A 19969-nucleotide genomic window follows, 5' to 3' on the forward strand; every position below is an offset into this window, starting at 1 on the left:
TTCCCTCGGCCGGATACATCCGCTTTCCCTCCTCTTCCCAGCTCGTCTGTGGCGGCGACGGCGAACAACAGCCGAGCCGGGAGAGACGGCTGACGCTCGCAGAGAGAGAGAGAGAAAGAGAGAGAGAGAGAGAGAGAGAGAGAGGAGGGAAGACAATGCTCTCCTCCCCTGCCTTGCTCTCTTCACAGTAAAGTCTGTTACTGAATGTGTTTCCTCCTCCTCCTCCTCCTCCTCTTCCTCCCCCTCACTCCCATTTGTCTCACAGCCTTTCATATTTCCACAGCTGTCACCCCGTACCTGATGGATGGAAGGATGGATGGGGGGATGGATGGATGGATGGATGGATGCAAAGCAGGAGGCTGTCAGAGAGACAGATAAAAGAGGGAGAAACAGTGGTGGATGGGGGGGGGTTGTCGAGGGAAGTGAGGCAGAAGAGAGATGGAGGAGGATGAAGGGAGGATGAAGATAAAAATAGGAGGGGGAAAGTTAAAAACATGAGAGACGTGTCATACATGTCGTGTGTCATACGTGTTAACAGGTGCATACATGTCTACAGAATAAATAACCTGTCAGGTTTATTATTAAATGTGACTAAAATTTCCTAAATTTGCTCACATTTTATAAATTTTATTAAATGTGATTAAATGTGATTTAAATAAAGTTCATTTATCTAAATAAAATTAAAATAAAAATGAACGTAATTGAAATTCGGATTTTACCTTTTAACTTCATCTCAATATCAGTTTTTCTTGTAAATTTAATCAATTTAATTAGAACAATTAATTTTTTTTTGCGACGTCACCTCCGCTAGAGTTCATGCTAAGTTCATGTTAGAGTTCATGTTCATGCTAAGCTCCGTATAATTTAAAAACAAAAGAAACACAACAGTAAATGAATAAAAACACATTTTACTCAAACTTTCTTTAAATTCCCGTCACATTAAGACATAAAACATTTTGTTCGCGTCATATTTTTTTTATTTTTATCGCTTTATTAACACAATTTATTGATAGCATCTCAGCTAGCTGGTGGGGTTACCTGCCGAGCCGCCCCTCCTGCCGTAGCATAAGGAGAGGATGGGTGGGCGGAGCCTGGCCGGAAATGAAGGACTGTACCATGACGTCTGGAAGCAGGGGGGGGATCAGGGACGTCGTTGCAGTCAGCTCTAATTAGCATTCACGTTGTTCCCCCCCTCGCGTGTCGACTGGTCTGATTAGCCGGGAAATTTATCCTCCTCTGGTTCCTCTCAGGTTAATTTAATGAGTCTTATTATTCAGTAAAATAATTTAATTATTCATCCATTCATTTACATACTTTCCTTTTTAAATTGTTTACTTTGCTGAATCATTTTGCAAAAAAAAAAAATCCCCATATTCCATGTTGAAACCGGCTTCCTTTTGCGTCAGCTGATTCAGATATACTCAGATGTGTGTATTAAAATCACACAAATCCAAAAATGGAACAATAACTATATTCAAAATGGCCATGCCAATCACCATAACAACCATTGATTAAGAAAGCACATGAGATTTGGATTCATCGTCGATTCAGAAATCAGTAATTAATTTACACCAATAATTAATCGGAGGAGGTATTCAGACGTAGTTGTTAAATTTGGACAGAGTGCAGTTTGAAAATTCAGCCTCATTCACACACCGAGGATTTAATTCAATAGGCAGTTGATGAATACCACTAATTAAGTGATTAAAATGTAATGGCCAATCCATCAGCTCGTAAAAACGTCTTCATGGTAGTAAGATTGTCTGAAATGAGAAGTACAGATTGATGAAGTCGCGTTAAAAAAAAGGCTTCCACCTATATTTGACCAGAAAGAACAAGAAAAAAAAGAATATTTTTAACACAATCCATTATTTCCCTGCTGTAATTTTTCATGTCCTTCTTATCTGGTGAAAATGAAGCAAATAGTTTAATCAGATTTTTGTTTTATTGGATGATTAAGTATTCCTGTGGGTTGAGAGAATCCTCATATTTCTGAAGATAATTAAACTGTTTAAGATTCTCCTTAAGCAGCTGCTAAGATTCATCATTCAGAACTAGGAATAAGGATGATTCTTCACACCAAAAAACATACAGGAACCAAAAATCACATTTAATGGGTTACGATACACTTCGAAGAAACGAAACAGTCTGTAAAGTATTTAAAATCACCCTAACGCTGTCGGTTCCTGGTTGTGATGGACACCAATGTTTTAAATTATATTTACTGACTGTATTCTTATGTTCTTGAGGCACTTTTGAGATTATTTGGTGGAAAAAAATAAAGATTAACACAATCACTTTGACTTTTCAGTCAAATACACTCGTTTCAACACACTCTCTGTCAGTCGACGTCCCAGATGAAATTTGCTGTGGTCTCAGGCAGCTGCAGGGTTTTCTGGTTTCTTAACAACTTAATTAACTAAATCTCCCCTTTTTTCCACAGAGGTAATGAGCACAGTTTTACACGGATTAAACCGTCTCCAGAGTCGAAAATAAGACTTCACGCTTTAGTGATCTCATCTCTTTTTATCCATCCAGCCAATTTTCCGTCCGAAGGATTACTCACGTCGGGGGCCTTGTTAGCCTCGCCGTATTCTCCCATTCTTTTCATTTGCATGGCCTTACCTCCAGAAACACTTAATGCAACAATCTGAAATAAGAGCAACGGTAGCTCGCCTTCTTGACTTGGATTAACGCCGTCAAACTGAATGAGCAGGCAGATGGGTGACGAATTAAAAGACCACAGGAAGTGGCACTTAGCCGCCAAAGACACAATCCTTTTGTCCAAAGTCTCTGAAAGTGCGTACGCAGTATGCTAACTGGAACGCTATTCAAGAATTTTATTTTATTTCCAGGTCCATCTAGTGGCTGTATGAAGTCAAGAGATGGAGTTTTCAAGTGTTTAAATGTATGCTGCAGTTGGACACCCAAGCCAGTAGGTGGCGGTGTAACCTTTCCAAAGCAACACCCAGAATCAGATCTGTGGCGACGGAGCACCTTTAACCTAGAGGAGCTGAAATAAAACCAAAAATGGACATTTCAACAGACTCTTGTACCTCGCTGATGTGTTGAGAGCCCAGCAAAATCAAACATGAAGCTCGAGGACTGAATTGACTCCAACTACCGATAAAGATCACAAAGTCAGAAGTTACTTCTCGACTGTGATAGATCTTCCATCGCTGGAAGTCAAACTTCACGAATGTCGATATATGAGGACTCGGTCTTGCCGGGACTTTATATCAGAGATGACAAAGTTCTCTTTCCTCTCGGGACTCTAAATCATGGATATGGATCTTTTTTTCGGTCCTAACTTCTTTGAAAAATTTCCCAACACCCATACGATGTGCAAGACAAGGCTGCAGAGTAATTATACTCTTCCACTATCTTTACGGATTATGAAAAATAATAAGCTCTGCCCGGGAGATAATTAGGACTTGCGAGCACCGGAGTTGCTCAGACTGGGCGCGGCTGATTATCACCTCTAGCGGGAGATGATTGGCGTAGAAGGGCAAATTATTCCAGACCACGAGCGATAACTGCGGGAATCGAGGTCATCTTCCAGGGTCTTAATTGGTAGATGTGCAGATATAGGGGGGAGGAACCCCTTCTTTGCACACCAGCATAGACTGTTTTCAAAGAGGCTCAATGTGGAGGAAGTTTACGTACAGTTAAGTTTATCCTCTCTTAGCGGGCTGTTAGGTGTCTATACACAACCATTAGCTTGCAAACTCGCCAATGGCATCGACAAGGACTTGGGTTGCCCCTGGGGGCGTTAAGTGCTGCCCCTGCTGGTGTCAGGACTGAAACCGAACACGACCTGTTGTTCCCTTTTCATGTGCAATGAGTGAAAAACTGCTTAACGTGTCCATATTTCCTTTTGAAAACACCCGGATTCAGGATGGCCAACCAAAGTTAAAAAAACAACAACTTTAGATTTGGTTTTCTTTGCGGGGATTCGAGATTTCTTCCACCAGCAACATCACATCCACATCCCATAATCTGGATAGTCCAATTCCTCGTGTCCTAATAAGCTTGATTCATATCTGTTGGAATCATGAATCTTATTTTTTTTGTGAGTTCGGTTCCGGTAAGATGATCAGGATGAGCCAATGAGAGCCGGAAAGGGGCGGGTCATGTTTAGTAATTCTTCCATCCTTTTGATCGTAAACCAAACCTTTTAAAAATGACAAAGAGGCAGAGAATTAACCTGAATCCGTTAGAGGGAGGCAGAGGAGGATTTCTGATTCCACCGTCTGGATGAGTCAACAGTCGGGACGTGACACCTCTTAATGCTGGGCAAACAAGCCCCGGGTCAGGGTTTAACCAATCCACTCTGGGACGGGGGAACAAACGGCGTGACTCGCCTTATCGGTTCGTCGCGTATAATTAGCAAATCATCCGTGAAGGGAAGTTCAACAATGGATAAGAGGAAAAAGAAGCTCTAACAAAGACGTAAGGCAAACGACGGGCTGCTTTGCATTTAATCGACAAGAATGTTGGCTTGGAGTGACATCATCAGCGTAGCGTCAACACAGTAACGACTAATAAACAAATTAAATGATGAATCCAGATATCGATCACAGCTGATTGACCAGAGAAGCAACACAAAGGCATCGGCGACAGAGGGTCAAACGTCAGGAGGACACACGTCTTGTACGGTTTACTGGCGTCGTCACGCCGCGTCAGAAGCTGTAGGTGTCGTCCGGTAACTCCCCCAGGAGTTCGTCCAGGTCTCCGTCTGCACAAAGAGATAAACAACACTGAACACGCTAGTCACCGGGGTGTTCAGAGAACATGCTAATGTTAGCATGTTCATAGCGGAGCTGAGAATGATGGGAAATCTGATTGAAGTATGAGAACTGGCAAACTGTGGGAGAGGGCGCCCCCACCTGAATCCCAGCCGGAGTGCCGCGCTGCCGGATCCTGGAGGCTTCCGCCGGAGCCGGAGTTGGCGCCTCTTGAGGGGTCCTCCCCTACCTCGGAACGTCTCGCCCCTTCTTGCCCCTCATCATCCTCCTCATCAAACACCAGCTGCATGCGAGACACCGGCTCCCGGGGGACACGGGGGGACCGAGGGGGGGGCGACGGCATCATCGGCTCCTGGATGATGGGGGGAAAAAAAAAAAGAAAAAATGATGCTTTGGAGGAACGGCTGACAGTCTGACAGACGCTATATTTGATGGGATGCTATTTGTCGCTCACCAAGACGAGCGGCGGGAGCGGCGAGGTCAGACATGCGCCGTCGGGGGCGTATATCCGCAGCAGGTTGTTGGGCGTCACGTTGAGGTAGTGGTTTCTGTGGGAGGGGGAGAACACGCCGACCTGAGGACGCACAGACGGAGAACACACGGAAGGATTGAAACGACGATCCGGTGGTCGGATCAAGCTGAAGAGAGTCGCCGCCGGCGTCTCACCTGTTTGAGCAGGAGCACCGCCCCCACCTTCAGCTGCTCCGCCCGGTCCTCCAGCAGCTGGCGATGCACCGTCCCCTGGATCTCCCCTTCGGTCCAAAACGATCCAAAAAACAGAACGAGGAGACATCAATCCAAACCGATGACATCATCGACGATGCAGCGGCGGATAAACAACATTTCTGTTTCATCCTGTTTTATAAAGATTAACAGATTCTCTTCCGCAATAATTATGTTTGCAACCCGGATAACAAATCAAGGAAGCAGGTGATGATGTCATACATCCGGCAGCATCCTCGATATGTGATTGGACGGCAGCCCTGCTTCCTCCACCCTGACACTCCACGGCGGCATCCCTCAGGGCTGCGTGCTCAGACCCCTCATGTCCCCCCTCCCCCATCAAACACACGACAGGCCACATGTTCCAAACATCAGCAAAATCAAGACGATTGTGGACCCGCCCCCTACGCATCAACAGGACAGCGGAGGTCGTGGGACTCCTGAACAGCAGGCGGGTATTTGGTCACCTGACGGCTGACAGCAGCTTCTGCTCGTCTGAAAAAAAAGTGACCCTATTGGGCGGCTGCGTGGGACGCACATCGCCATGGGGACCCAAAGGGGCGGTCCCTCGTGGCGTCGCAGGCTTAACCAGCCTCACGCCGAGCTGTCACAGCTGAATCTGTAATAAGCCCCTAGTATCCAGATCGACATCCACCCCCTGAGCGGTAATCAGTGTGGCTCATGTCGGCGGTGGCGGGGGGTCAGGCCGATGGCGGGGACGTCCTGCTGTGGGAGGCGGTGTGAACTGGACTGTGTTCGTTGTGTTCACACCTTTCATCAGCGCGTTTAATCAGGCGTCCTCAACTCAGCTCCCAGACCATGATGAGCTCACCCGGGCGAGTTAAAACAGCTCCGCCTCCTCCTCCATCATCGCTACATGCACACGTCCGATCGGATTACCTGGAGGCGGAGCCTTTCAGCATCGAGGTACGAATAGGAGCGAGTCATCCGCTACCTGTGGGGTCTTTGAACACAGCCTTGGCGTCGGCGGCGGTGTGGACAATGCTCTTCAGGACGACGGCCATGTTGGGGACTTTGTTTTTGGCCAGCTGTTTCAGCGCCGCCTGTCGCCGTGGAAACAAACATGAGGTTACTGACCTGACATGACACAGGTACGCTCATGACCCATCCATTCACTCACAGCTCGAAAAACAGATTCCAAAATCAAATCCTCAAATTTCAACGTTTCAAAGTATTTCCATGAAACCGGTTTAACGCGTCCCGACGTTTGATTCTGACATAGATCTGGATCAACGGACGGCGTGTGATTCCATCAGCGACTGACGGCCGGTCCTCCGGTTTATGTAGCGCCTCTGAAGGTGCCGTCGCTCGTCCTGATTAAACGACGACACCTCAGGAAGCGAAACGCCGTCGGTTCCGGTGGAGGATTAAAAATAAAGAAAAGGAGCCGCTCTGAATAAAAGATGAAGTTCTCACAACGCTTGAATGAAGCGGGACTTGAAAACACGTCCACCTCCACCCTCCGTCCTGTCACATCTGTCATTGACGCCCCCCTCACCCCCCTAACAAACATCCCTTCTCATAAAAAAAAGGCGGGCTCACCTTCCGCAGCACCATGACGACGCTGTACGAGCGCAGGAAACACGAGGGGTTCCTCTCGTCCAATCCCATCTCTGCCTTCATCGCCGTCCAGGCGCCGCCGCCGCCGCCGAAGTCGTCGTCCTCGTTCTGGGAGGCGGGACCCTTGGAATCAGGTGAAACATTTGAACGCGTGCTCGCAAACAGACGTCAGCGAGTGGATGGGAGGATTCCGTGGTGAAACGGGCGTCCTCGGATCTGCCTGCGTGTTTTATTACCTGGCTCGGCGTTCGGGCCGCGGCGCCGTGAGCCGGAGTCACAGGAGCAGAAACCACGATTTCATCCAGGCTCCCACCTGACGGCTGAAAGATACGATAAACATCGTTACTCTGAACCGTCAGCGTCAGATTTCATATTCTGAGGTGATGGGAGGAGCCAACCTGCTCTGGGAGGAGTCCGGCGGGGCCAGGGAAGCGCCGCGTCCGGGTCCGGTGAGGCTCGGAGCGAGGCCTCTTCCTGGGGAGCTTATTGGAGGCGGACACCAGCTGGACCAGGCGGTTGGTGAGGACCGGCGTGTTCAGGGGGTGGGGGCTCAGCCCGGTGGGGCCCATCGACGAGGAGTGGGATGGCGGCGGGGGGATGGTCTCAAAGAGGCTACGAGACTGATGGGGCGGTCCTGGAGGCGCTCGTGGTCTCTGTGGGAGCCGGGGCCTGTTTAGAGTCATGGATGTGGGGGCAGAGAAGACGTGTCTCTGTGGAGGCGGGGTCAGGAAAGGGGGAGTTGGCAAAGGAGTGGGGCGTGTCCAAGGAGGGGCCTGGGCTGTGGCGGTCTGATCCCGCCTCGCCTCTGTCCCTCCACAGGTCGGGGGTCGCAGCATTTTGGCTGCAGGCGGGGGCCCGAGCGATTGTCCCATACGACCATCGACCTCGTCCAGGTCTGCCAGGTCGACATCCCAGTCGTCAAAGTCATCCTGCGTCACGCCGGGCGCATCAGCACGCTCTGACGCATCAACACGCTCCGGCGCAGGCGTGGGAGGAGCTACGGGAGGCGGGAAGGAGAGAGCATGAGCCGAGGATATCTGCCTCAATCCCAGGGAAACAGTTTGTCCGGCCGCTGCGTCTGTGCCGCTCCCGGCCGCTCCGTCGCACGATGCAGCTGATCCCTCGCCAGGTGGCGGAGGGCGGAGCTTCTCCGGCTCGCTGTGAGCAACAGAGGAGGCACGCAGGACGCAAGATGACACTGCAGCTGCTGCGTTGGCCGATCCGGACGGCGAGTGGACGGGCCAGTCGGTCCCCAACAGGTCCTGGTTCAGACGGATGGACACACACGCACACACACACACACACGCACACACACACACACACACACACACACACACACACACACACACACAGGGAAGGAAGTACAGTAATAAAAAAGAGGAGGGTGACCGCGGTGATGTTTTTCATTCTTCACTTCAGTAAATCTGATCCACATCTAATTCCTGCCGAAGTGGCAACAGTGTGAACAGACCAATCCAGATCCGAATCTGGATTTCCTCCACTGATCACGCTCACTACGTTCTGTCATTTAAATATGTATTCTATGTACGCAGGATTCTTTATACCTGAAACAAGAACCAGTAAATCTGTTTTTACTTCTTCTCTTCAGTCTGGAAAGCTGATGCTCATTAGCATTAGCATGTTTGTCGTGGTGCAGGTCTGTCCACTCACCTCATCATCGAACTCCTCTCCGATGCTGAACAAACCGGTGAGCTTGCAGGTCTGGAACAGAGATGACGTCACACCAATTACATGCCACGAGCTAAAAAGCTAAAACAGTAGGAAAGACAAACGAGCACATGCTAAACTAGCCTCATTAGCATGTTAGCTCAGCCTCAGCTGGGTCCAATCACTCACCATAGCAGTTAGCAGGTATCACGATGACAACCCGGATTTCATCGCTTCAGACAGGAAACCGGAACTCCCTGAGTCATCAAAGGCCATTCAACTACCAATGCTAATTATAATGTGTTGGTTTTTTAAATTTATTAATAACTTTAATTCAACGACAAGCCAGTGAGAGACTTCAGATGGGCTCCGCTGCTGTTTGCTGCCGCGCCGCCACGTTCAAAACCGACGTGATGACGTGATGACGTAAGGTCGTGTTTTGACAAAGAGTAACGAAGCAGAGCGAGATGATTCACCCCCTCGTGAAGTCAACAAACCTCACGTCTTTTCTGTTTGGTTTTGGCTTTTACTCCTGGAGGGTTATTGTTCACGCACAAACGGAACCGGGTGGTGAAAGATTTTCACAAGATTCGTGGAATTAAAATGAAAAGCGGTTAATGAATGAATGTATGAAAATGATGGCAAAAATCCAACCGTATATCAAAATAATAACGTCTTTCAGTTTCGTTTTGAGGTTTTTGTTTTATTATTGTTTTTCACTCCCTTTTATCAAATTAGTAGATACCTGTTTTGGTAACCCTTGACAAACATTTAAGTTCTTCATATGAATGAATATGTGAGTAAATATGCACATTTGGACTCCTGATACAATTTGTTATCTCTCAAACAAGCACACAGAGGAAGGGAGAGGCAGAGGGAGGGGAGGGGGGGAGGAAGAGAGAAAGGGAGTGAGTTGGTGTTCATACTGCATGAGAATGGGAGTCATTATTCTGGTAATAAACGGGAATATCCATGAAGCCTCTTACAGGAAACACTGACATCGCTCCACCAGGAAAAGGGAGGACAAAAAGGGGTGAGGAAATGAGAAAGATAGAGAGAGAAATTAAAGAATGGGCACAGCTGATCCATTAATCCTGCTTTCTGTTCTTGTTGCTCATGCATTTACTGTGTTTCAGTTGGACATGCATTAAATCTGCCTTTTAAAGCCTAATAACTTTAGATAAGAACACAGAAGAGTCAGATGTCAGCATCAGAATAACACGAGAATTAGACAAGACAAGCGGATGATTAGATTCCTCTTCCATTTCCTGGCTGCAGTCGGAAGCCTTCTCGGGGGTGTCCGCCCCAGCAGCAGACACCAGAATACCTCTGTAGGAGGAAGTGGCGCTCGTTGAACTTGACTTTCCAGTTCTCTTTCGGCAGTCCTTCCAACACCATCATTATCAACACATCATTAAGCTAAAGAAAAAACAAACAAACAGATAATCTGTCTGTTGTCACCAATGGGTCTGAAATAAATCTGGCAATTTTTATTGATGACAAACACAAAAAAACAAATTTTTTACATGATGTCTTTCCAAATTTATCGTAAAACATAACTTTAGATACATTAAATTAATTACCAATCACCATCACATTAACTACACACTGTCCCATCAACGTATCGTCCGATTCATCTTGACATTTCGTGGCTCTTTGGTTGTTAATGAGGGCATCGTTAACGGAACGATATTTCCCCCTAGTGGTAGGTTTGGGGTAATGCACGTGTCAGCTTTCATTCTGATCTATTAATAACTAGAGCTGAGGCTGTATTTAAGTATTCAGGCTTGTGGCTGCCGTCTGCTCTGGGGTCCTTTAATTAGAGTCTTTTTATGTTATTGATCAGACAAAAAACTGATTACGAACTAATTTAAAGTCAGGTTTTGACTTTGACTTTTTTGACAGATGAGGAACAGCTGTCTGTTGACAGTTCTCGGAATAGCTCTGCCATATCTTTGGAGTTCGCCGCAACGCTCAGATGTAAAAAGGAAATATCCGTGAAACCGTTTTCCTTCCTAACATTAAGGTGCCATGTCAAAAGACACATTTCCGTTCACTTCTAACTCGCTGCGCTCCCTCAGACTGGAAAAGGAGTTTCAGGATTGGGAGGACACCCGGCGAGAGTTGGCTTACAGGAGATCCATGGCCAGAGCCCCTTTGGCCAGGGCCCCTAGGCCTCCTCCCAGGCAGCAGCGCCTGCAGGAGGTACGGGCCCCCCCACCCCAGGTCCGGTGCAGAGACACGGCCGTCCACAACACCTTCATGTGTGGGGATATGAAAGGAGTGTACGCGGTGCTAAAGGACCCAGGGATGGTCAACGCACTGATGGAGACGGTGCACGAGGAGATGGTGTGGACTCCAGAGATGGGTATGAGTTCAACACATGTGATAATCGCAGATAAATTCTATTTGTAAGCCCGTCTTCTCCTCCATCAGGGATGTGGACGTTGAGCTCCAAGGTGAAGCAGACCTCGGCGTTGCGTCTGGCCGCCAGCAGAGGACACGAAGGATGCGTGGAGGAGCTGCTGTTTCGTGGAGCCGAGGTGAATGATGACCCAGGAGGAAGCACCGCCCTTCACGACGCCTGCATGGGCGGTCATGTGGTCTGCGTCCAGCTGCTGCTTCGTCACGGAGCGGAGCCTGACCTGCTGAACGAAGACGGCAGCGCTCCACTACATCTCTGCACATCCTCCCAGTCATTCCAGTGAGTCGTAAAGATCTAGCGCTACTCCTCCATTACACTGTTAAAATGTTTGTTGTTTGTGCGTCTTTCCTCCAGGTGTGCTGAGGTGCTTCTCGAGGGAGGGGCTGATGTCAACGTGAGGATGAGGGAGTCCAGGCTTACCCCTTTGCACGTGGCGTCCTGCCGGGGCCTGGAGGAGCACGTTGAGCTCTTCCTCAGACACGGAGCTGATGTGTTGGCCACCAACCGGGAAGGGGAAACCCCCCTGAACGCCGCATGCTCTGCCGCTGAGAGGCCTTCCGAGGCCGGACGGTATCTACGCGTGATTCAGAAGCTGCTGGACGCGGGGGCGAACCCCAGAACGGCAGGCAGGAAGCAGCACACTCCTCTCCACAACGCCTGTGGGAACTGCAGCCACCGGATCGTAGACGTCCTCCTGCAGCACGGAGCCGAGGCGGACGTGGTCAACGGTGCGGGATTCACGCCGATGGACTGTCTGTTGCAGGTAAGCCGACTAGAGCCACGTGAAACAGCAAAGGTGTGAAAGTTAGGATGTAAGAAAGTCAGGTGATGCTGAGGCGAGGAGATGAACTCCATCTGTTGGTTCTTCAAGGTGGTTGAAGACTACCTGGACCAGCAGCCCGAAGCTGTAGCACGTTCTCTGTTGAACCACGGAACCAAGCCTGTCCCACCAAAGGTCCACATGAAAAAAGTGTTAAAGAGCATTTACAATAGAATTCAGTCCATTTGATAAAACGTCTTCCAACATATTGATAAAAATCTTTTATTCTTCCCTCTCTACAGATGTTAAAGCAGTGTGTTCTCTCCCCTGCCACCTTGGAGGTGATGCTGAACTCCTACCCTTCCATCCCTCCCTGTGATTGGCTGGATTCTCTGTCATCTGAGAAGCACAAGGTGAGCTTTCTGCAGACTTCAGGCGTATTTTCTTCTCAGTAGCCCGGTTCTGAAGCTTTGTGGTTTGTTGGGCCCGTCCCTCAGGATCAGCACTGTTTCTTGGACCTTGCGATCCAGCGAAGCGCTCATCCTCGATCTCTCCAGCATCTCTGTCGATGTGTTTTACGCCGACGACTCGGAGCCCGATGTCACTCAGCGGTGGGTCAACTGGACCTTCCCAGCTTCCTGAGGGATTACCTGCTGCTGGTCAACGATGGGATGCTCCGATGATGTCACGCTTTAAAATACACGGTGCCTTCAGAACTTATCTAACTAGAATATAGACTCTCTTTTCTGATAGAAAACAAAACAAATAAACTTACATTCTGTTCAGTTATTTCAATTTAGTTTTTCTTTATTTGTGTTGATTGATACTTTACACAAATGAAGGCAACAAACTTTTTTAAAAATTTTCTTATTGCGGGAATCAAACAAACATGTCAGCTATGTTTTTTAGAGATACTTTCATAAAATTTGAGGATGTGATATTCACCAAAATTTGGCACATTATCACAATGATGGTCCACTGCAGGTCAATGAAGGGAATCGGTCACTTTAGTAGAGAATCATAGCTGAAGTGGAGAAAAGATAAAGTGCGTAATAAAATGTCTCAACCAGCAGTGAGAATTAACACAAAGTTAGATAGATAGATAGATAGATAGATAGATAGATAGATAGATAGATAGATAGATAGATAGATAGATAGATAGATAGATAGATAGACAGATAGATAGATAGATAGATAGATAGATATAAAATATAAATTAAATATATAAAACTTAAAACATCAGAAATATATGTCTCATCATAAACAGGAAATACGTCACAACTCTAGGAACATGAACAGAAGTCAACATCCGGTTGTTACCCCGTATCAAAAGTACATCCATAAGTAGGCGTGGCAACGGACAGCAGACGTGCTACGCGATGACGTCACGTCGCCTCTGTTTACGATGTTGCTGTTAAGCGGCAGCCGCTGCTAGCCGTCATCGAGCCGCGTCTCCAAACATGCTCTGAATTCACGATCCTCAGGTGAGACAGTTTGTTTTTCATTTCACGCAATTAAGATACGATTAATTTAACGTGTAGTCTGGAAACTGTTGTGGACAAAAACACAAAATAAAGAAAACAAACGGCGACGTCAAGAGTCGTTGGTCGCGCTTTAGCTAGCAAAGCAGAGGAGCCGGAGAGCTAACTTAGCTCGCTAACAGCGGCGTAAATCACAGGATGAGTGAAACACACACAATAATAAGTTTAATTATTGCTTATTATTTCTCTAGTCAGCTGATCTTCTTCTGATAGTGGAGTGTAATGATGAGGAAACACTGAATACGGCTTGTAATAGTCCGGCTTTGGTCGCAGCTCCACTGATCTGACGTGAAGCGACTGTAATCCCACATAGCACCGACTGTGATGCTAGCACCTCATCCAAGGATCAAGTAAATGATCAGGACGTCTAATGTAGCTGTTATATCACAGCTGTCATCGATAATTAGCAGAAACCTTCAGGTGACAAGCAGTAATCCTCGTGGGTCTGCGTGTCATCCTGTGGGAAACATTGGGAATGAGTTGTTTTCCTATAATAATCACTTTAGATTGAAGCGTATGAGCTGGTTTGTCGTGTTTGTGTAATGATGTGACCCCTGACCTGCAGGCTTGGAGGACGGCGATGGCAGTGTGTGCACTGACCATGTTGGACGGGATGGAGGATGAGGTGACGGCGGCGGGCGGCGTGCTGCTCCTGGCCCTGGCCCTGGTCCTGGCTTGGCTGTCGACCTACGTAGCGGAGAGGGGGGACCACATTCTGGGCACCATCCTCACCGTGGGTACCCAGGCCTCCCTGATCAGACTGGGGGACCACGACAGCTACGGCGCCGGATCCCCGAGCGCGGACGCCCCTGAACAGCAAACCCCGCCGCCGTCACAGGAGAACAAACCGGACGACGGCGAGCCGGGGACTGAGAGAGGAGAGGGTGAGGTTACCGGGGAGGGAGCCGAGGGGGTGAGGACTGATCTCCTGTTGGACATTCAGAGCAAGCAACTGCAGGCTGGAGGAGCACACACTTCAGATGAGGAAGATGATGAAGGCGATGAGGAGGAGCTGGAGGATGAAGATCAAAAGATCATCTGTCACATCCCGGTGTTGTCCGACAGCAGCCCCCCCACCGGCACCAGCACTGCCCCCTGCATGTCTGTCCGCCTGAAATTCTTAAACGACACGGAGGAGGTTGTTGTTGTGCAGCCGCAGGACACTGTAGGCGGGCTGAAAAGGTTAGTAAAACGTTTAAATCAGCTTGCATTCTGGGAAATAAAAATCTGTTAGATGCTGAGGTCTTTTTCATTTCCTGAGGGTTTTGTTGCTATGAGGTTGCCATGCAACCAGCGGGACCTGTGGGTTAGGAGCTACATTTACGTGACCAATTTTCAGATTCCTCATTACCCACAATGCTTCATGCCTCTTCTCCATCAGTAAATATTTCTCGGGTCGGGAGCATCAGATCAAACTGATCTACCACGGCCAGCTGCTGCAGGACCCCAAGAGGACCCTGCTGTCCCTGAACGTCACACACAACAGCGTGATCCACTGCCACATCGCCCAGGGCCTGACCCAGCCCCCCCAGGAGGAAGGGGCCCCGCCTGGGGCCGGAGCGGGAATCGGGTCCGGGGTCTCCGGGGGCCTCCAGGCGGCCGGCGTGGCCATCAGCACCGGCAGCCTGGTGGTGCCCGTGTTCGTGGTGGTGCTGGCGGTGGTGTGGTACTTCCGCCTCAACTACAGGCAGCTGTTCACGGCGCCGGCCACCGTCTCCCTCGTCGGCGTCACCGTCTTCTTCAGCTTTCTGATTTTTGGAATGCACCGCCGCTGAGAGCGAGCTCACGCTGGAGGCTCGATACAGCGATGTAAGTGGGACGTGTCCAGGAATAAATTTCACAGCTGATTGCATTCCTGCAGCGCGTGTGTGTGGGTGAGAAATAGGACTGAATGTATAGAATGTGATACAAACTGTTCAGATGAGTCACAATTTATCTTTTCATTTTTAACTGTAGATTTGTTGTTCTGGTCCACCTTAACTGTATTTTTGTGCAACTTATTCAAATTTAAACACAAAAACTTAACAGCCGCCTGAAAGACAGGGTGGAACATTTTAAACTTTAGAAACCGCTGCTTTAAATCATTCCTAGACGTTAACAGGCACTTGATGTTGTAAATATGTTGTATTTTCTGTAAATAAAATGATGGATCAACTGGCACTGAAAGATCAAGTCAGATTAAAGCATTTCAAACTGAATCGTGTTTCCGTTTCTGTTTTGTCACCAGAAGAAGAGAGCCTCTGAGCGGGAGCGTGTTTATTTACATCCAAACACATGAGCTTCACACGTTACACCGTTCACACCTGCCCCGGATTTGTGTTTGTGCAAGGAAACCTGCAAATTTGACGTATTTTGTAACGCACGAAGGGTGCGTTCAGTTACTGCAGGCTTCAGGAGAAACGCAAAAAAATAGTCATCATACCAGTTAAATCTGTTAGCTCAGGGGAGAATCCCCCCGCTTACTCCCCAGCAAAAAAACAAAACAATGAAGACACCGTCACATCGCCATGATTAACCTTCCTCCTCTGTACACGCGCAGCGTCACGTCATCGGCGTAAAAACTTAAATATGTAAACACGTTAAATATTTCAAATGTTGCACTTCTCACAAAAGAAAAAAAAAACATCACATTCTAGGATGCATAGTTTTATAAATGGAAATGATTGCACGCACAAACACAAACACACACAACTGTGCAATACGATGCCAGGAAAAAAAAAAAAAGCCACCCCCATAGTTACCACAGCGCCTCGCTGCTCTTCATCAGCCTCGTCTCAAACGGCTGCTTTACCTCTGACGGCCACCAGGCGTCGCTGTGAAAAGTTTTTCAGTTCCAGAGGGGAAGCAGCGTGAGGTTTCATCCACTCATCAACGCTAGGAGGAAAGTTTCAGGGGGGATTTTTCCTGTTTTCCTTGTTCTTAGTTTTTTATGGTCCTCAAAGAGAAAAAAAAAAGTTCTGACTGGACGCGTTTGACGTACATTTTACTCCATCCCCGACGGTCACCTGTGGATGTACATCTGACAAGGGGGACATGAGAGAAGAGACACGGCCTGACAGACAGGTCAGGGGTCAGGGGTCAGGCTACTTTAGGTCGTCATAGATACTGGAGATGGACGGCGCTGAGAGTTTGGGCCTCTTCTTTTTGGTCAATAAGCTGATGTTAGTCTGAGAGCTGCTGCTGCCTCCAGCAGCCAATCCTCCAGTCAGTCCTCCTCCCCCACCCCCACCTCCACCTGCCCCACCTCCATTCAAACCAACAGACACCCTCTTCTTCTTCTTGGGCCTCCTGGTGTCGGAGTGGTTGGTGCCTGTGAGGACAGAAAACACATCTATGGATGGTCAAAATGTCCAAACGTGTCTCTGCGCTGCGATTGGTCGCTTCCTTACTGGCTTTGGACGAGGCGGAGTCAGCGGGGGAGATGTCGGGGGAGTCCTCCCACTGCAGGCGGCTCATCAGCGTCTGGCCGTCCGGAATGTCGAAGCTGTTCTCCACAGCGGCGTTAGCGTCAGGCGGTGGGGGCCTGAAGAGAACGAAGCTACCGTTACCGCCGTTCTGCACGGAGCCAAGACAGACTGCAGTCGCTCGAGGAGTTAATGATGATTATTGATTATTAACAACCTTCATTTCATACAAAGTTCATCTGTTTAATGAAATAACCAAACTTGAAACGTGACGTAACAAACTGGCGCGGTAGGTTTCATCAGCATTTGGGGTCGTAACACTCATTCACTCGAGGAGGGGTGGGGTTGAGGGTGGGGGAGGGATTGAGGGAGGGGAGACTCACGCGGACGGCCCCAGGAGGAACACCCTGACGGCCCTCCTCTGCTCGTCCGTGTGCTGGGGGCATCGCGCAGACCTGGTGGGACACAAGGCGGCGTTACACATCCCTAACGGAACTCCCAGGGCGCACTGCATCGCGTACGGCCCCGCCCGCTTCCAGCCACAGGGAGGGGGGGAGGAGAGGGAGAGGGAGAGGGGTGGGGGTCTAGACACACTGCTGCAGACACAACCGGCGACCAATCAGGGGGGACAGAGCAGCAACGAGGGGCTCCGAGTAAAATATCTACGCCCGAAGCGAAAGGCGGCGTTCCAGAGTTAAAAAGGAGACAATATATAATCCATAATCACCTGTTGCACATCTTCTTGGTGTGCTCGGAGACCACCCCACACTGCTGCGGAAACATACATAACTTTCACCGTGGACGTCTTTTTTATTTTACTTCACACAAGAGAAATAAAACAAAAAAATAGACAAAAGAAATCTCCACTTCTCACTGTCGTTAAAAGCGATCGGACTTCATCGGGCCCCAGGGATTCGTAGCTGATGCCGGTGTTGTAGTTGTACTGAAATCACAAACAGACCCATAAATGTTATCATTACTTCACAAAAGTGGATTTTTTTGCAGGAGAAGGAAGACAAAGGGAGGACGTGTCACCTTGTAGGGCTCCGATGAGACGCCGCTCCCAAGTTCACCTGGAAAGAAATCAAAGGGTTAATCTGAAATCATCAGCCCAGAGGAGATTCCTCCAATCGAATTCAAGTTTAAGTTGGTTATATCGGCAAAAATTAGCCTCAAGCTAATCTGCCAATATAAGATAATTGTTCCACTCACCGTTCTTATGCTTCATAGATTTGGATCTTCTTGGTGAATTTTGATTCTACACCAGAACAAAAAAATTCAGGTTACATTAAATGAAATAAAATCGTCCGTAAAACGAATAGAGAAATACAATTTGTAAATACCTTATCTGACTTTTTCTTCTTGGCTGAAACGTCGAAATAATTTTTTTTTAATTTAGTGGGGATCGACTCTTTCTGTAATCATTCTCTGTGTTTAAGGTTTGAAATGAAATGCAGACCTTTCTTTTCCGCCCCGTACGACCAGTCGTTATCGTTCAGGTCGTCGTTGTCTTCCTGGTCGCTCTCTGATTTGCTCATGTTGTTATTGCTGGCCAGCCTGTAAAAATAAAACCCGTTTAGACGCGTTTCACCGTCACGATTCAGACCAAGGCGACCTCGCCTGACCGACCTGCGGTTGGCGATGCGGCTGCTGTTGCGTCCCATGCCGAGACATTTCTCCAGGTGCGGAGCGAAGCGAGAAGCCGCTATCAAACGCTTACAGTTGGGACATTCACACTCTTTGTTTTTCCACTGATTGTACACTTGACCAAAAATGTCCACTCCTGGTTGATCTATGATTTCTGGAGCATAAAAAAAGGAAATACAGTGAATGTGACACAGCCAAGACAAAGGACCCAGAACAGCCTGGATGCGGTGAAACCCACCAAACTCCTTCATGCTCTCCTGGTCCATTTCATCCAGGAAAAAGTAGCCCTGCTTCACAGCGCGATGGACCTCGAAGCAAAGCCCCAAACAGGCGTCTTCCACCAGCTCAGAGTAGATGTCATGGACCAAGGCCTTCGACAACGACGGTTAAACAATGAAAACCAATCCATTTCAACAAATCAATAGATGCAGGAAGAATCACAAGCCGCTCACCTCCAGCTTGGTGTTGTCCGGTCCTGACAGGGGCATATCCTCCATTTTCATTTGAAAATCTGGGTGGGAAATCTTGACAGCGATGCAACGAGATGCTGACCTGCAGAGAAACGGAACCCACATCAGGACCAGAACAACCCGGCTGAGAATCAACAGGCTGATCCAACAGATGAATCCAACCGGTGGCATTAGACTTACTTCTGAAGTGGATGTGGACACTTGTTGTAGACGCGTCTTCATTCTGGGAAAGAGGAATAAAAATGAGTCAATAGATTTAAATACAGATTCAACACATAGGTACTTAGAGGTGGATTGTGTTGGAAATTAATAATAATTGTTATTGTTAATGCTATGCTTTTAAAATTCATACTACATCCGGTCTGGTTTTTAAGTCTTTGCATTATAATCACATTAATAAACAATAAACATACAGGTTTGAGCCCGACAACAACAACAAGCTAACTGCACCAGAAGAATGGAAACGCAGGTGAGCGCAGGTTTTTAGCAAACTCAACTATTAGCATCATTTAGCATTTGTTTAAACGATGCAAAGCCAATTCTAACGTGATGGAGAATCGTTAGCGGCGCATTGATGTGAAATATTCGTTCACAAATGATCTTAAATCTTCAATTTCATCAGATTAAATAAATAAATAAATAAAACAATTTTAAAAAAAAAACCCCGCAGCTTCCTCTCACCCTGTCATACCGACCCCTCCAACGCTCTCTGACAGGGAGGTGACATCACCGGACCGGTCCCCGACAAACGCGTTAGCTAACGGGCCGCCGCGCCGCCGTCTTCACCCGGTCGGCGCCGGTAAAAACCGAACTCTCGTTTAATCCGGGATTCGACGCAGGTGTGGGTTTAATTCACGACAAAGAGCCGCTTGGACGCCAGAGAGGCCGAGGACAGGGAACCGAGAAAATAAAATCAACTTCCGGTTGTAACCTTAAAAATAAAAGCCTTCATTCCAAGCGTTACAGAAACACACTACAAAATGTAGATTAGCGAAGCAATTC

General features: G+C 48.1%; 4 protein-coding genes across 7 annotated transcripts; 2 read left to right on the forward strand and 2 right to left on the reverse strand.

The window, feature by feature from the left end:
• Window positions 1–4446: 4446 nt before the first annotated feature.
• On the reverse strand, window positions 4447–9104 carry hrob (homologous recombination factor with OB-fold). The gene is made up of 10 exons (XM_068337029.1): window positions 8910–9104; window positions 8724–8774; window positions 7451–8314; window positions 7289–7372; window positions 7035–7175; window positions 6427–6535; window positions 5415–5500; window positions 5203–5322; window positions 4890–5100; window positions 4447–4738 (listed from the first exon to the last, which is right to left on the reverse strand). The coding sequence occupies exons 1-10, from the start codon at window positions 8910–8912 to the stop codon at window positions 4683–4685; spliced, it is 1725 nt and encodes a 574-aa protein (XP_068193130.1). The 5' UTR covers window positions 8913–9104; the 3' UTR covers window positions 4447–4682.
• Window positions 9105–9614: 510 nt separating this feature from the next.
• asb16 (ankyrin repeat and SOCS box containing 16) lies at window positions 9615–12588 on the forward strand. Of its 2 annotated transcripts, none has more exons than XM_068336522.1 (7): window positions 9615–9753; window positions 10626–11088; window positions 11157–11424; window positions 11500–11908; window positions 12017–12100; window positions 12208–12318; window positions 12403–12588. In XM_068336522.1, exons 2-7 carry the CDS (start codon window positions 10752–10754, stop codon window positions 12586–12588), a joined length of 1395 nt encoding a protein of 464 aa, XP_068192623.1. In that variant the 5' UTR covers window positions 9615–9753; window positions 10626–10751. The 2 variants fall into 2 exon arrangements, with proteins under 2 accessions (XP_068192623.1, XP_068192624.1); XM_068336523.1 differs by having other exon boundaries at window positions 10802–11088.
• Window positions 12472–15644, forward strand: tmub2 (transmembrane and ubiquitin-like domain containing 2). Of its 2 annotated transcripts, none has more exons than XM_068336528.1 (3): window positions 12472–12609; window positions 14012–14628; window positions 14828–15644. In XM_068336528.1, the coding sequence occupies exons 2-3, from the start codon at window positions 14027–14029 to the stop codon at window positions 15219–15221; spliced, it is 996 nt and encodes a 331-aa protein (XP_068192629.1). In that variant the 5' UTR covers window positions 12472–12609; window positions 14012–14026; the 3' UTR covers window positions 15222–15644. The 2 variants fall into 2 exon arrangements, with proteins under 2 accessions (XP_068192629.1, XP_068192628.1); XM_068336527.1 differs by lacking the exon at window positions 12472–12609 and adding an exon at window positions 13186–13389.
• Window positions 15645–15677: 33 nt separating this feature from the next.
• Window positions 15678–19892, reverse strand: atxn7l3a (ataxin 7 like 3a). Of its 2 annotated transcripts, XM_068336525.1 has the most exons (14): window positions 19649–19892; window positions 19148–19190; window positions 18950–19049; window positions 18736–18868; window positions 18480–18651; window positions 18310–18407; window positions 18194–18216; window positions 18063–18108; window positions 17886–17923; window positions 17725–17793; window positions 17578–17621; window positions 17234–17305; window positions 16836–16969; window positions 15678–16756 (listed from the first exon to the last, which is right to left on the reverse strand). In XM_068336525.1, exons 3-14 carry the CDS (start codon window positions 18998–19000, stop codon window positions 16530–16532), a joined length of 1107 nt encoding a protein of 368 aa, XP_068192626.1. In that variant the 5' UTR covers window positions 19001–19049; window positions 19148–19190; window positions 19649–19892; the 3' UTR covers window positions 15678–16529. The 2 variants fall into 2 exon arrangements, with proteins under 2 accessions (XP_068192626.1, XP_068192627.1); XM_068336526.1 differs by lacking the exon at window positions 17234–17305.
• Window positions 19893–19969: the final 77 nt, after the last annotated feature.

Source organism: Antennarius striatus, chromosome 16 (assembly GCF_040054535.1).
Source record: "Antennarius striatus isolate MH-2024 chromosome 16, ASM4005453v1, whole genome shotgun sequence".
NCBI lineage: Eukaryota > Metazoa > Chordata > Actinopteri > Lophiiformes > Antennariidae > Antennarius > Antennarius striatus.

Bases quoted from the DNA above. Each gene is read 5' to 3' on its own strand.
- hrob (XM_068337029.1), bottom strand. The intron at 8,315-8,723 runs GTGAGTGGACAG...CGTCTGAACCAG, and splicing joins GAGAGGAGTTCGATGATGAG to GACCTGTTGGGGACCGACTG. The intron at 7,176-7,288 runs GTAATAAAACAC...CCTGATTCCAAG, and splicing joins CGGCCCGAACGCCGAGCCAG to GGTCCCGCCTCCCAGAACGA.
- asb16 (XM_068336522.1), top strand. From the start codon at position 10,752: ATGTCAAAAGACACATTTCCGTTCACTTCTAACTCGCTGCGCTCCCTC. The intron at 11,425-11,499 runs GTGAGTCGTAAA...TCTTTCCTCCAG, and splicing joins ACATCCTCCCAGTCATTCCA to GTGTGCTGAGGTGCTTCTCG. The intron at 12,319-12,402 runs GTGAGCTTTCTG...CCCGTCCCTCAG, and splicing joins TGTCATCTGAGAAGCACAAG to GATCAGCACTGTTTCTTGGA.
- tmub2 (XM_068336528.1), top strand. From the start codon at position 14,027: ATGGCAGTGTGTGCACTGACCATGTTGGACGGGATGGAGGATGAGGTG. The intron at 14,629-14,827 runs GTTAGTAAAACG...CTTCTCCATCAG, and splicing joins ACTGTAGGCGGGCTGAAAAG to TAAATATTTCTCGGGTCGGG.
- atxn7l3a (XM_068336525.1), bottom strand. From the start codon at position 19,000: ATGAAAATGGAGGATATGCCCCTGTCAGGACCGGACAACACCAAGCTG. The intron at 18,408-18,479 runs GTCGGTCAGGCG...TTATTTTTACAG, and splicing joins AGCCGCATCGCCAACCGCAG to GCTGGCCAGCAATAACAACA. The intron at 18,217-18,309 runs GTCTGCATTTCA...TCGACGTTTCAG, and splicing joins GTACGGGGCGGAAAAGAAAG to CCAAGAAGAAAAAGTCAGAT.